A 14,649-nucleotide genomic window follows, 5' to 3' on the forward strand; every position below is an offset into this window, starting at 1 on the left:
AATTTTTTGTTAGGTAGCAACCAATTGACATGAAAATTTTAGAAGTGTTGCAATGATAAATCTCAATAAAAATGATATTACTTTAATCGCAACAAATCGTATAATACTTTTCTTTTCTCTCTTAAAATCTCATAAGTCGACACAAATTCTCCCTCGTTACAATGGATCTAGCTTTTAACCTTCTCTACAACTATTTGACTACAGAACTTTTGGTGAATATTTTAGAATTTCAAAGTCAAGTGTGTTAGCTACACTACAGGATATAGTAGGTGCATATTTTCTTTCATTCTTGTTTTGTTTGCTGGATTTAATCACAACAAATTGTATAATGCTTTTCTTTTCTCTCTTAAAATCACATAAGTCGACACAAATTCTCACTCATTAAAATGGATCTAGCTTTTAACCTTCTCTACAACTATTTGGCTACAGAACTTTTGGTGAATATTTTAGAATTTCAAAGTCAAGTGTGTTAGCTACACTACAGGATATGGTAGGTGCATATTTTCTTTCATTCTTGTTTTGTTTGCAAGATTTAGTGGCACATATTTAATATTGTAATATATATGTGGGAAAAATCCATTGCACCTTAGCTTCATGCTATTTGGGTTGCTGAGTAAAATAATTAGCCAAATGGAAAAACAAAAAGCTTGAGAGTTACTTGCAGAATAAAAAATGGTTTAAGCTAAAATGCAATCTAGGTAGTCTATTTATTAAAACTATACTTTTATTGAAAGGCAATTCAATAAATGGCGGTGATGAAGGCATCTTGTTTCGTCATGGGATTATTAATAAATTAGGTTTTAGAACACCATTTGTGGCCCCCATTCGCCTCAAATTAAGTATAAAGTCATTAATCACTTTATTATTCTACACTAAAGCACCCATCTTCTTTGTACTTAAACCAAAACCCTATCGAAGTTAGTAAAAGATATATATATATATACACACACATACATATATTGGGTGAAAAAGGCTTGCTTGATGTTGATGATGATGTATAAGATCGAGAAAACTCGTGAGATATATATATATATATATATATATATATACACACACATACATATATTGGGTGAAAAAGGCTTGCTTGATGTTGATGATGATGTATAAGATCGAGAAAACTCGTGAGAGAGACATATTCGCTGCCAAGTTGATGGCTTCTTTCTCTTTTGAATATCTTTTTGGGCTATGAATCAAATTAAAATGATTGTGTCATATCAATGAGTATTGTCATTTTTTTTTATTAATAATAACAACAATTATTATATTCTTGCAAGTGTCAGTTGTCACTCATTGGCTCTCTGTTCTTTTTACAAAATGCAAAGACTAGTGGAATCATATCATACGTCGATTATAGTAAGAGTACAAACAAAACCATTGCTTGAAAATTGGGTTTAGAATGTTCAATTATTCTTTGTTGGTTGGGTATGTTATTTTGGAAGGACAATATCATCCCTTTCAAATGGTTTGTACGCACCTTACTTCTATTTGAATAGCGAAGGACATTTCGGACTTCCACGTTCCTCCAATTATTGACTCCAATAATATAAACGAACTTTTCTCAAGAATAGTATGAGCACAGGAAATTTTGGCAGCACTTTGGTATATGTTAACTCAACAATTCTGCACCATATGTGGACCAGATTGTAAATGAAAGTGAAATTGAACCTTTATTTAAGTAGATGACTAAAACTAGAGAGAACACCAAAACAACTAAAAATTTATACTTAATTTAATAATAACTAAGACCACAAGTACACTAATAACTAAAGTTTTTACATAATAATAGTAATAACTAAAGTTTTTACTCATAACGTGACATTTTCCCAAAATTCACTGATCAGAATCAGAACCCCCACCAATTAATTCCTTTAGCTAGCTACTTTTTGACTTAATATATAAACACAGAGAGAGAGAGAGAGAGAGAGAGAGGTCTCATAGTTCTCGTTTTAGGGCATGAGTAGGTAATTTATATAGTTAAAATTCATTTGAATTAATGATGGGGTCTATTGGGTCGACGTGCTATTGCATGGCCATGCAGAAGTCAGAGGTTGGAGTTGCCGGAACACCAAAAATTGTCGTATCTCAGACAGTTTGTGTCGGAGCATGTCATATTCGGACCTCAGCTGATTGTTCTCTGTTTGTACGCTATGACAGTGATACAAAAAGAAACGCAACCGGTTCGATAGTTCTCGGTTTTCCACCCTAAACCGGTTCACCTGGTTCCTTAGGTTTTCTAAATGCTTCTGTTTACGCATACGCGACCGCCGAGCTGATTCCCGGTTCGATATCATCCGCCTCCGTTTCCGCTCGTCCACCACACCCACCACAGTCACGGATTCCGCCCCCCGCTTATGTTTCGTACCGTCCGAGTCGCCGTGGCTTCGGTTCGGCTCGTCCGATCCCGAACCGGAACTTGAAATAACCGGGTTCAGAGAAGGAAAAACGTCCGGTTCCGATTTCGTGGACTGCAAAGCATCGGAATCGGAATTTGAAATGACGGGTTCTGGGGATTGGATGGTTGGGAAGAATTCCGGACAGTCCCACGGCGTAAAGCCGGTTTCGAAAGCCGGAAATGGGTTTCCGAACAGAGAATCGGGTTGGATCGGAAAAGCAGACAGCATGGCTGGAAATCTAAGGAAAGAAAAGAATATTAAGAAACGCTAAAAAAAGCTTAGTATTTTCTCTAATAGTAATAGGAGGAAGGAAAGAAGGAGAAAGGGAAGAAATGAAGCTACGGGGCTTCATATTTATAGCTAAAAGAATGAGTGGGTGGCAGTGAGGTTAAAATTTTGGGAATCTATTAGGGGTGTTTTGGTCAAATACTCGTCTGTATGAGACTACGAGCACAAGTGTAGAACTGTATGTGTACAGGAAAGAGCTTTTGAGTCAGGTGGCACTATGGTGTGGGGTTAAAATGTGACACTCTTCGCTTTTTTTTTTTTATAATTAAAGGGGCATTGGCATTTGTGGTGTGACCTAAGCCCCGTGGGTCCCTCGAAAAGATTGGTTTTTTTGCTTAGTCATGAAGACACAAAATGGTTGGGGCCCACCTTCGGCCGCTTGTTGGTTTGTGATTGGAAGCACGTACGAGGGACCAATGGTTTGGAAAGTTGCTGACGTAGAGCCATGTGTTTAACTCAGCTTGTGCTAGCGGCTAGCCGAGCCTATAATTGGATGAGACAGCCCTTCGACACAACTTTTTTGTGTCATGATTTTGCCATAATTTAGACGTGTAACTATAGGTAATCGGGAGAGAAATGGGGGGTTTCTGTAACTTAAGTACATTATTTTTAAATTTTTTTTATTAAGATTGAGTCATGTAACTATTTAATTAAAAAATACACTTTAATTTTATGAGAAAAAATTCACATGGTAGAATTTTAAGAGGGAAACATAAGGAACAACATTTAAGTACCGTCCTTAAATCTTACTCTTTTGTAAAAGTAATGATAAATGGTATTCTCCTAGAAAAATTTGTTGGAAAACATAGTTTTCTATCTTATACAAAACAAGCAGCAAAAGCAACATAATGATTTATTTCATTCATGATCGATAACATAAAATCTTAAATTTTAGAATAAAAAATAGAAAACGTACCTTAATGTAGTAAAATTAAAAACAAGATTTGAGAAGACCTTCAATCTTCATTCTAATTCCACATTATACTCAAGATGTGTGGTCTCTCAATCGGTTCTTTAGTACATTAATTTTACTTATGGAAAAGTGTATACAAAGGATGTTACAGAGAAAACTGTTTTATCTTCTTTTAATCATATGTACGTTTTAACTGTCTAAGCAGTTACTTTATTTAATAACTCTTATTAAATAAATAATTGACTATCTAATTAGGTTAGTTTTTTGGGTTAGCCTAATTGGGCTTTAGTGTGTGGCTTGAGATAGGACCAAAGAGACGAATAATGCTCAAACTTCAATGGGCTTTAACTTTATCTGTCAACTCTTGACAAGCCCAAAGTTACTATTAATTAGTGTGTGGTTTGAGATAGGACCAAAGTGACGAATAATGCTCAAGCTTCAATGGGCTTTAAGCTTATCTGTTAACTTTTGACAAGTCCAAAATTACTATTAATTATATAACATGTACCACTATGAAAATATAACTACACTCTAGGCCTTATTAACAAATTAGATCCCAATACTCTAATATAATATTATTTGACCCCTTCATGAAATATCCATAGTGAACAAAATCATAATAAACTGTCACTTTGTAAACAACTATTTTATTCCTTGAGTCTCCGGTTTAATCTTTTAGTTATTCATATTTATAAAATCTAATTTCACTAAATATAAACTTTAGTAACTTTTTACTATAGTGGCCGTCCTTGAATAATTAGTTCCCATTAAATTTATCTCAAGGAGATATTTTGTGTCTGTATAGAAATAGATTATGCATTCCATATTGAAAATATGTGTTCCCTCAACACTACGTGCGATTATCTAACATACTGAGATTTTGACCGTTAGCTAGATTTCGATCTCACACCTAATATATTAAAGCAACTTACATTTCATGATCAGATTTACAATCTTTTTAGGATGAGAGTCTATGAAAATAAAAGTTATGAGATTTATTATTTAGGTGATAGTTGTTAATTGAAAAATTAATCTCACTGCAGTCCTATTTAATGTGTCTTACACACTTAAGACTAAGGTAGTTAAATCCGTACTGGTATAGGTTGGTATGTACTGTACCTGTATATATATCGGTATCGAAACGCCAACGTTTCGTACCGGTTTAAATACTGGCCGTACCGGCTATGTACCAGCCGATTTTCAAGCAATATTGGCCGGTACCAAGCGTACTGGCCGGTACAAAAAAAATGTTTGTTTTTTAGTTTTGTAATTTTTGAATTTTTTTAAGGGTAAAATGGTAACTTATTTGCATTAACTTATTTATATTATTTGTATTTTAGTATGTAATGAACAATTAAGTTTTCTATTTTTCATATTGTGTTTTTTTTTAATTGATGCTAAAGTCTAAAACCATGAATAATTTTTTTTGAATTAAGATAATGTTTTATGGTAAACTTTTATATTTATTATAACACACACACACACACACACACAAACACACACATACATACATATATATATATATATATATATATATATATATTAAATAACTGTAAACCCGAAATGGTACACCGGTATTAACCGGTACGTACCAAAATATATCGTTCCACTGGTCAAACCGGTACAACATTCTGTAGGAAATTGACTCCCTTGCTTAAGACACATCAACAAATCCACTTCTATGATCAAGAAAAATTATATTGGTTAACATGTTATAATCTTCGCAAATGAAATTAATGTCCAGTGATATTCTTTGTAACTAAATTACATATAATGCATCTCAAGAACTATGATAAAGTCCAATTAGTTCATATACAAATAGTCTTATATAATTAAACAATTTAATTATTTATAACATACTAATAAATTGAATTTTATGGCACAAATCCTAACAAAATTATAATAAATAGATTGAGTCATGGCTAAGCAGATTCGGGCTCGGCTGATGAGCGAGCACCAAGCTGGTTTCAAGGGGCTTTGATCAACAGTGTTGAGGTCTCGTGATAATTCACTTGCAGTACAACTTTGACATACCAATTGCATTTCTTTTTTCCCGTTTTAATTCACTTGCGCTACAACTTTGACATCCCAATTGCATTTCTTTTTTCCCGTTTTAAATTTGGAAAACTGTTTAAGAATGAATTTGATATCTTTAGTGGAGGATTTGTTTTAGGTCAGGTCACATATTTTGGGGTAATTATCTAATGTACGTGACAATGACGTCCATGTAAATCATATTTCATAAAAAGAGAGAGACATTCAAACCAACGATATTCTATTTTATATATAAAAAAAAAAAACACTTGGCGATGGAGATTTAATTGTGCCATTCTATCCTTTGAAATTAACATGCCTAGATTAATTAGAATAACTTAACCCTGCAAAATGTTATTTTCCCTATCTTTTTCCTCTCTTTCTTTTTTCTTTTTTCTTTTTTTTTTTCCTGGCACAATAAAACACTTGGCGAAGGAGATTTTGATAAAGATTGCTGCAAAATCACAAGGGAAAATCTTAAATCTATACATAGCATTTTATTTCAAAGGAACTGGTTTTTTTTTTTTTGGGGGGGGGGGGGGGGGAATGGCGAGGAGACAGAAGGGCTATTATAAAAGTTAGTAGACAAAGGATTTGAAGATGGGAGTTAGAACATCATCATTCATATGGAAGAGATTCACAATAAAAAAAATAAAATTAGAGAATCTATAGCTTCGTAGAATCATCTTTAGGGTTGGAAAAGGAAGTCATGGAACAAAAGAACAAAGCGAAACTCGTGGTGTTGAATGACAAGTTCTGTGGTTAGCACGAGGCCGACATCAAAAGGTTCAGCTCTAATCACAAAACATGGCCAAAAGGTTGCTCATGTTTTTTCTTTTCTTTCTCTTTCGTTTATAAAAAATCCTCATTCTTTCTATCATCAAGCTAGGGATTCATTATTTTCCTATTACTTTTAAAAAAAAAAATTAAACTATATATATTGTGTGAAAGAAGAGAAACAGATGTCCACTCCACAACACAAACTAGCCAAAAAAAAAAAAAAAAAACCCAACAAAAGGAAAAGAAAGCAAACCAGGTGTATCTGCCCTAACTTCCAAGAAAGGATTGGCACGTATAGCTCACTTTTCAAAATTTCTCATGCACTCCATTCATGTTACAATGTAATTAATTACGACATTTAATTTATTATAAATTGGTGGAATATTCTAATATTAGATTTCTCAATGGCAAAGCTGAAACTGCCATATAAATTACTTTGTTCCAAGAGCTAAAGTACTGGTTTAGAGAGCTTTGCACAATTGCACCACACTATATAGCTAGACTTGGGACTAGCTAGCCTCAAGTGAAGGACCACTACTCAAGTGAAGGACCACACTTATAGCCTAATTTTGGAGAGAAGTGTCTAAAACTAATAAAGCAACCAGCCAACCATGTTGGTCCTTCAGAAGGACATGCCGACCTATTTCTAAACAGGGCCGGCCCTAGGCCTAGGCCACGGCCTAGGGCCCCCTACTAGAGGTAGGCCCCAAATTTTGGGGTAAAAAATGATATAGCATTACTCTATAGTTTAACAAATTCTAAATCTAGTATTTATTTTGACAATGGAGTGTATAATTTCGAAATATATTAGGTAAAACTCGAACATGCATCCCAGTCTTGTAGAGGAAGGGAATAAAGGAAAAGAACTAGGCTTGTTTTAAAAATCATTAGCAAAAAGAGTTTTCAAGGTTTGCTTTTCCTTTTGCCTAGAAATCATGACCGTATCCATCACATAAAAGAATGTTTTAATACATACTTAGCCATGAGCTTTACAAATTCACGTATATATATATATATATGTCAAAAGTTTTATACCCTAGCTATGTCAAACTAGTTATGTATGTAACAAGTCTGCTGAATGAAGTTGCTAGTTCTCATGTACCCAATTTTTCTGCTCAGGCTGTCTATGAACCACAAGTTTCCATGGAAGCTTGGCACGCAAGCGTTCGTTGCTTTTTAAAAGAAAAAAAAAAATTGTTTGTACTATTTTTTTGGAATTTCACTTTGTTTCTAAGTACAGCACTACTTTTACTTATTATTTTTTAAAGTTAAATATAAGAAACAAAAAAGTAGCCTAAATAGACATTAATTCTCTTCTTAGTCTATAATGTATTTCTAACAAGCTTCTTCCAAATTTTGAGCATCACATACGATTGTTGCATGGCCAGAGATTGGTTCAACTGGTATGCCTTTTGTTGGTTGAGCATTTTAAACATTTTGTATCAATTTAAATTACAATGATATTGGAAAAAAAAATTATAAAGATGCTAATTTTTTTATTAGAATAATTATGGATAATAATTCTTTATTTATTTATCTAAAATAGAAATTTTCTCTAACTTAAGTCAAGTGTATATGTGTATAGTTTCTAAAAAAAAGTGTATATGTTTGTAAAAATATACATTTTTTATTTAATCTAAGATAAAAATATACTTTAACCTAATCTACGTATATACATATATAATTATTTAATAAAAAAATCATTCTACTATTTCTTCTCAAACTTAGCTAAATTTAAGGATTTTTTTTACTACGTTAATAAAAATTTTAGTCTCATCATCATAATATTTATTATTTTGTTTTTAACTATTTAATTAGATCTTTTATTGATGAAGAAGCAAGAAGGTATCCCATGTACCTCCATGAAGCACAGGAGATATTTACGGTTTTTTTTGTTTGGCAAATTAATAGCTGAAAACACGTGGGACACATTTAATACACTTATTAATGATGAATACTTAGGAAATAAGTATTCTTATTTAGAACAATAATGGTAAAACTATTCCATAATTATGGGTTTTGGGAAATTTTTTTGAACAGTTATATGACTCAAGAAATAGCTATTAGACAATTTTTTTATAGAAAATGAGTCATTTTATAAAAAGTATTTTCAATAAAACTATCTCATTTTCCAATGTTTGGTAGCAACTTTAAATAAGTTGAAAAACAACCTCTTAATTTCCCTTATTTAGCTTGCTGTTAGATAGAGTTGTTTTCCAAAAAATTTTAATGGAAAACAATCTCTAAAAATAAGCCATACTTTTTATATTGACCAAAGATAGTTTTCCTTTGACTCATATTTTTTTATGCTACCAAACATTGAAAAATAAGAAAAACTATCTTTACACAAGGTTTTCCATTGAAACAAACGGAGCGTAAGAAACAATTGTTCTGCATTTTAAAGAATCATTTCTAAAGAATTACTATTTTTGGTAATGCAAATGCAACCAAAACAATTAAATACCTATTTCTAAGAAATAATTATACTATTACAGTGTACCAAATTATCGGGCTCCTACTCTTATTCTTTATATGTTGATATAATAATATAAATTCTTGTGAATTCTATTCAATGGAGTCTAGAAGTGTCTTTGCTTTGAGAAGCCTTTCTAGAGTGACTAGTCCTTAAGTTATAGATATTCCCTTACAATTTTCTTGTCTTTCATCTAGTCGGGGGTTCTTATCCTTATGTTGAAGAAAGTGTTCTTCCTCTTACTTTCATTCAGACCCCACTAGGCCACTATGCAATAGTCATATATATGAATTGTGCGATGAAAAGAAAACGGTTCTGTCGGTACATGTTAAATTATATATACTCTAGATAAAATGGAGTACGGCTTTGAGTTATAGAGACTAATAGCGTATTCCTGACCTGCCCTATCCTTTTCAGACGATGATCCAATGAAAATGAAAATTAGAAAAGTCGTTTTATCCATAGCAAGAGAACTTTCTTTTGTAAGTGCTGGAAAAGTAGTTCTTCACTTTCTGATAGTGTAAGATCCGGCAAGATTTGCTTCGTTTGTTTACTGTGTTTGTGGTGCCAAAATATCCACAAACTCATCTACTTGGGGGAACAGAAGGCTAAATTCAATGCAATTGCAATGACAACTAGGCATTGCAATATGCTATATATTGAACAGAATTCTGCTAATGTGATTATTGTGGGTTGATACTTAACCAAAAAGGGGTCATTGAGGGTTGAGACTGGCAATACCTACCATGAATTTTCATTGTGCGCCTTAATTTCCACCTCATATGGAAAATGGGAGTTGAATTTTAAATAACACAGCATCTGTCATGTGAAAAACAAGTGTTTAGGAAATCATAGAAAATTTTGCCTAAGTAGCACTTTCCTTTAGATTACTTTCTCTCCAAGAACTTGTTTCCAATTTCCGTATCAGGTTCTGGAAATCTGCAATTATATATTACTTCTATATATTGAAGTTCAAGTCAACTATAATAAGCATAATTCAAAATTTTCTCTCAAAATTACTCAACAACAAACCTTGAAATGTCTTGTTAGAAAAAAAAGGGAAGCAAAAACAAATTATACATTTCCATTTTTTGCAATTTCCTAGCTAAGTAATAATTGAGCACCCTACATATTGGACAAACATATGCTTGGAATAGACAACTAAAAGCTACACCTCCAGAGCATATGTGTCTAACAGAAAGCTGACATCTATTTTCATAGCCCACTTGCAAAAATTTATCTCATTTGGCAAACGTAAAAAGCTATTTTGAAAAGCTTATTTACAGATGAATATATAATTATATATGCATTTATATCTGTTACAATAAACCAAATTCACGTTATTTTCACTTCTGTAAGGCAATAATAGCCCTATTAATAATGAAATTTACAAGCAGATAATATTTACTTCCATCTTGTCCTTATCATATTTTCTTTCCAGCATCCCACTAATGTTTTTTTCCTGGATTTCCGTCCTAATTAAGTTTCCTTCTGGAGCCCATCAGTCCAAACCAGTTGACTGTAATTATCAGACTCATCAGGGTCGCCTTTGGTGTCAACATAAACGCACGAGCAGAGCTCTAAAGATGTGAAAAAAGCAGTTGCAATACTTTGTAAGAGCCATGCAGCCACACCATCAATCTTTCTACATGCATGGCCACAAGTCGTAGGTGCATGGACCCTCGGCTCAACTAGGCTCAATTTTCGATAACGCAAGTTGTTGCAGCTTTCACCAGTCGTAGAAATATTGTCTTCCATTGGATTGGATATATTGAAGATCAGATGGATATGGCTCTAGCCACACCTAGCTAGACCGGATGGATAGGCTTTTTTAGGGGTTAATTTGAACTGTTGGGGGTTAAAGAATATGTTAATTACAACTTACAAGGTGTGAGTCTCTTTTGGATAATTAACAAATCCCCGTTGTAATATTTGATATTTCAGTTGCTTTTGGCTAACCAGGGTTGGAGGAGAAACATATATGTGGAAGAAAATGATGGTGAAAGGGACTTATATAGTTTATAATTTCAATACGCATGTCATTTCTATGGTGGATTGGTTATGATGTATTTAGTGGGCAAGGATCACCTATCTCTCTGTTCATAGGATTACCCAATTTAGCGTGCTATGTCACGACGTGAAAGGGAAGCATTTTGGTTTAATTGGATTGATTGGCTCCAATTCTATTTTGCTTCACACAATTGCATTGTAACAAATGGAACCATGACAAAAAGTAGGTAACATAATTTAACTAAGTGGTATGTGATGAGTTTCAACATGTCAAGAAATGATAGGTGTTTAAATTTTATAAATTCATCATGATAACGATTTCCACTCTTAGAGTAATGTTATTCATTTTTATCTATTTTATAATAAAGAAATTTTAATTTTTGAGTAAGTATTTAATATTCTTTAAACACTCTCCTCCCTTTCACACAATAGTGAATCTCACTCATAAATAAAATTTATATTAAAATCCATTATTCATGTGAAAGAATTGGTACAATAATTTTAACTTTAATTACTAGATCATGCTAATTCTCAAATGCACTGTCCCACTTTCAATTTAAAACCATGTATTACGGGATGAGTGGATTGTTGGGAAAATTCAATAATTTGCAATGGAATTGGATATCAAGTGCTTCAAATCGCATGTGTAACTAGCACTCATCGTTTCTACCGTTGAGTACTAGCTTATAAAATCACCAAAAAAAAAAAAAAAAGAATCAAAGAAAATAATAGCTTACCTGCATATGTACTTATCTAAAGAATTGAAGCTAGAATCTAATACCATAAATTTGAATAACTTAGGAGAGATGGGTATGAAGCAATACCTTGCCCACAAAATGATTTAAGAATCAAAAAGCAGCACAAAAGACTTAGATACTGAATGCTGATCAAGTGCATCTGACTTTACTTACTTAGCGAATAAACCATGAGATTGATGGAGTTCTACCATTTTATTTGGACTTGAGCTTACACACTACAATAGTTATCAAGACAATCATTTTGATACCTTCTTGAACTTAAAAAAAGAATTAATGTGTCAAACGTCATGATTGTCCTTAAAGGAGTTTATCGTAGTGCTTGAAAGCAATCTATTAGAAATTAAAGTTATTGGAGGATTAATGCGATGCACAAAAGGTGATCCTATCATAATGGTAAAGCTAATGGACAGAGTCATAATTTTCTTTTTGTAAAAAAGGTTTAGCCAATACTGTTCAGTCAAATGCATAGTAGCACAGTAAACAACCAATCATTTAACTAAAAAGACATGATAAAACTATTATAAAATTTATTATAAAAAATTTACAAAGCAGTTCACCCTATCAGTATAAATGCTTATGGGGTGTGAGAGGCAAGAACCGCAGTTCAAGTCTCCAGAAGGAGCTTCATACACATATACACTTATATTAAGTTAGAGTAGAAATTCTATCTTAGAAAAAAAAAAAAAAACTTAATTGATTTCACTTAAATAATATAATGAATGAAGAATAATAAAATATAATTTGTAGAGACTTTAACTAAAATTTAGCAAAAGAATGAACAGCCAATCCAATGGGCCATATTGCATAGTGAGATTGAACGGTCAGAAATGTCTAGGTTTATTCTTTATAGTATCTTCTTTTTCTTTTCTAAATTTCTTTTTTCTTTGGCCCACAAAATGTTCAAAGCAACAAAGTAACTAAATTGACAGCTTTGTTATTGTATGTGGCTCCCTTGTTTGTTCTCTTTTCTATCTTTTCCTTCCCGTCACAGAGAAGCGTTTCCCGCTTGACTTATGGCCTTCTAGACCGTAGGGCCCACTTGGGCTTAATATCTTATGGCCAGCCTCTATTGTCAAATAAAAGCCCAATGTTAGATAAACCAGGCTTGGTCCAGTACAAAGGTAATTATTTTGCCTTTTTAGAGACCCAATGAGACAATAAGCCACATGTTGATGGTCATGAAGGCCCAACTCAAATCAAGTTCATTCTTTCCTTTTCAGTCATGAGTTAGTGTTTGTTTGGAGAAAATTTATTTAATTTTTTTGCTGAAATTATTGTAAATAAAAAGTAAAAGTTAAATAAGGTGAGTATGTGACTCATGTAGATCTGAAAATAGTCAAAAAAAAAAAAGAGGCAAAATTTAATTAAAATAATTAAGTGATTCACATGGAGTCGCAAATAATAAGAAAAATAGCAATAAACTGGTTTAGAATTCATTCCCAAAACAATGAGTTATGAACCAAGAGTAAGAGAGAAAAATATAAAATATCTCTCTTACAAGATACCTTTCATATGAGACGAGTGTGTGAAAAATATAAGATGTTTTGTTATAAGATACTTTTCATTTGAGACAGATATAAGATGTCTCTTTTACAAGATATCTTTCCCAAGAAATGAGAGGAAAAAAAAAAGCCATGTGTCCACTGGACATTCATCCGTAGTCACACTCAGATTTTATTTGTGAAGTGATTTTTCAACCTTTTCCGGACGGTACTAGTAGTAGTAGATAGCAAAGTTTGTGTGCATGCATGCGTGTCATTTCGCAAGCCATGACGGTTAGTCGGTTACCTAGCTCCAAGGCTTCAATTTTGTGCCTCTTATTGATGCAGAGTCATCAGAATATCAAACAATTTCAATCTCTCGAATTGAATTATCACATCAAGGGGAGGAATGAATAATAATGAAGCCTTGGCTTGTTAAAACTACATTGAAATTTAGTTCAACCTAGCTAGAGTCGAATTTAGACTTTAGAATTTAAATGCAATTCATCAATTAATTTATGATCAGGCGAGAGGTCTCTTTTGATAGGAAAAGTAAAAAATAAAGTTTGCATTCAACTTTAATTATTCAGTTTCTTGGCTAATTTTAATTTAATTTCTTAATCTGTTAAGCTCAAACTATCTATAAAGCACTTGATTTGTTGGTGCAGTAATATGTGTTAATCACAATTTTTGTTGCTTTAGTGACAATATCAGGTGCTATATTATCATATTTATCAAATATACTACCGTAGTTACAAAAATAAGTAGATAACACTAAGTACTAATCTTGAAATGTTGGAACATTCAAATAAGCAAATGCCGTTGAATGAGATAAACTAGTGGAGTAAGATTACCAATCTAAGCATCAGCTAAAAGATTGCTAATTAATTAAATAATAAAAAAAAACAACAACAACAAAAGATCATCACCATATTTTTCTACGCTGGGTTCATACTTGGTATAACCTTAGTTGAGTGGTTTTAGAACCACAATTTTGCTGTAATTATGATGTGGCAGAGGGTAAATAATCTGTATACAGATATTCTCCCTTAGCTCAGGCCAAGACTTGGTTCCACTTCCACCGCGTTTGTGAGAACAACTTTGCACTAGGCTATATAGGCACGTTTGATAGCCTCACAATTCGTTGATCATTGTGAAACAAAATGATGGTCTCTAACATGCTAGCTGGGTAAACTCTTCTTCATAATTCCTTCAATTCCCTTCAAAGTCAGTTGCTCAGTTGATTATTAATATTGGTGGGACACAGCAAGTGACCAAAATTCTATGTCAAAATAAATCCCTTTCGCCATTATTGGCGCCTGCACTTTGTATTATTAAATACAATTAATAGCGCGTATTTTATTGAAGCAGAATCTTGTCACTTGTATTCACAATTTCACACTAGAAAAAGCACAAACTCATTTATGCTCTTTTTGACCATCTGTTACAAAATTTTACGTCAATCTCCAATCCAAACCTTCAATCATTCAACACTATCCAAATAATTATTGTACGTCGA

The 14,649-nt window shown here is 32.7% G+C and overlaps 1 protein-coding gene across 1 annotated transcript; it reads right to left on the reverse strand.

The window, feature by feature from the left end:
• Positions 1 to 1,647: 1,647 nt before the first annotated feature.
• On the reverse strand, positions 1,648 to 2,715 carry LOC142625859 (uncharacterized). Its single transcript, XM_075799599.1, has one exon. The coding sequence runs from the start codon at positions 2,619 to 2,621 to the stop codon at positions 2,004 to 2,006; it is 618 nt and encodes a 205-aa protein (XP_075655714.1). The 5' UTR covers positions 2,622 to 2,715; the 3' UTR covers positions 1,648 to 2,003.
• Positions 2,716 to 14,649: the final 11,934 nt, after the last annotated feature.

This window comes from Castanea sativa, chromosome 2 (genome assembly GCF_040712315.1).
Source record: "Castanea sativa cultivar Marrone di Chiusa Pesio chromosome 2, ASM4071231v1".
NCBI classification, from domain to species: Eukaryota; Viridiplantae; Streptophyta; class Magnoliopsida; order Fagales; family Fagaceae; genus Castanea; species Castanea sativa.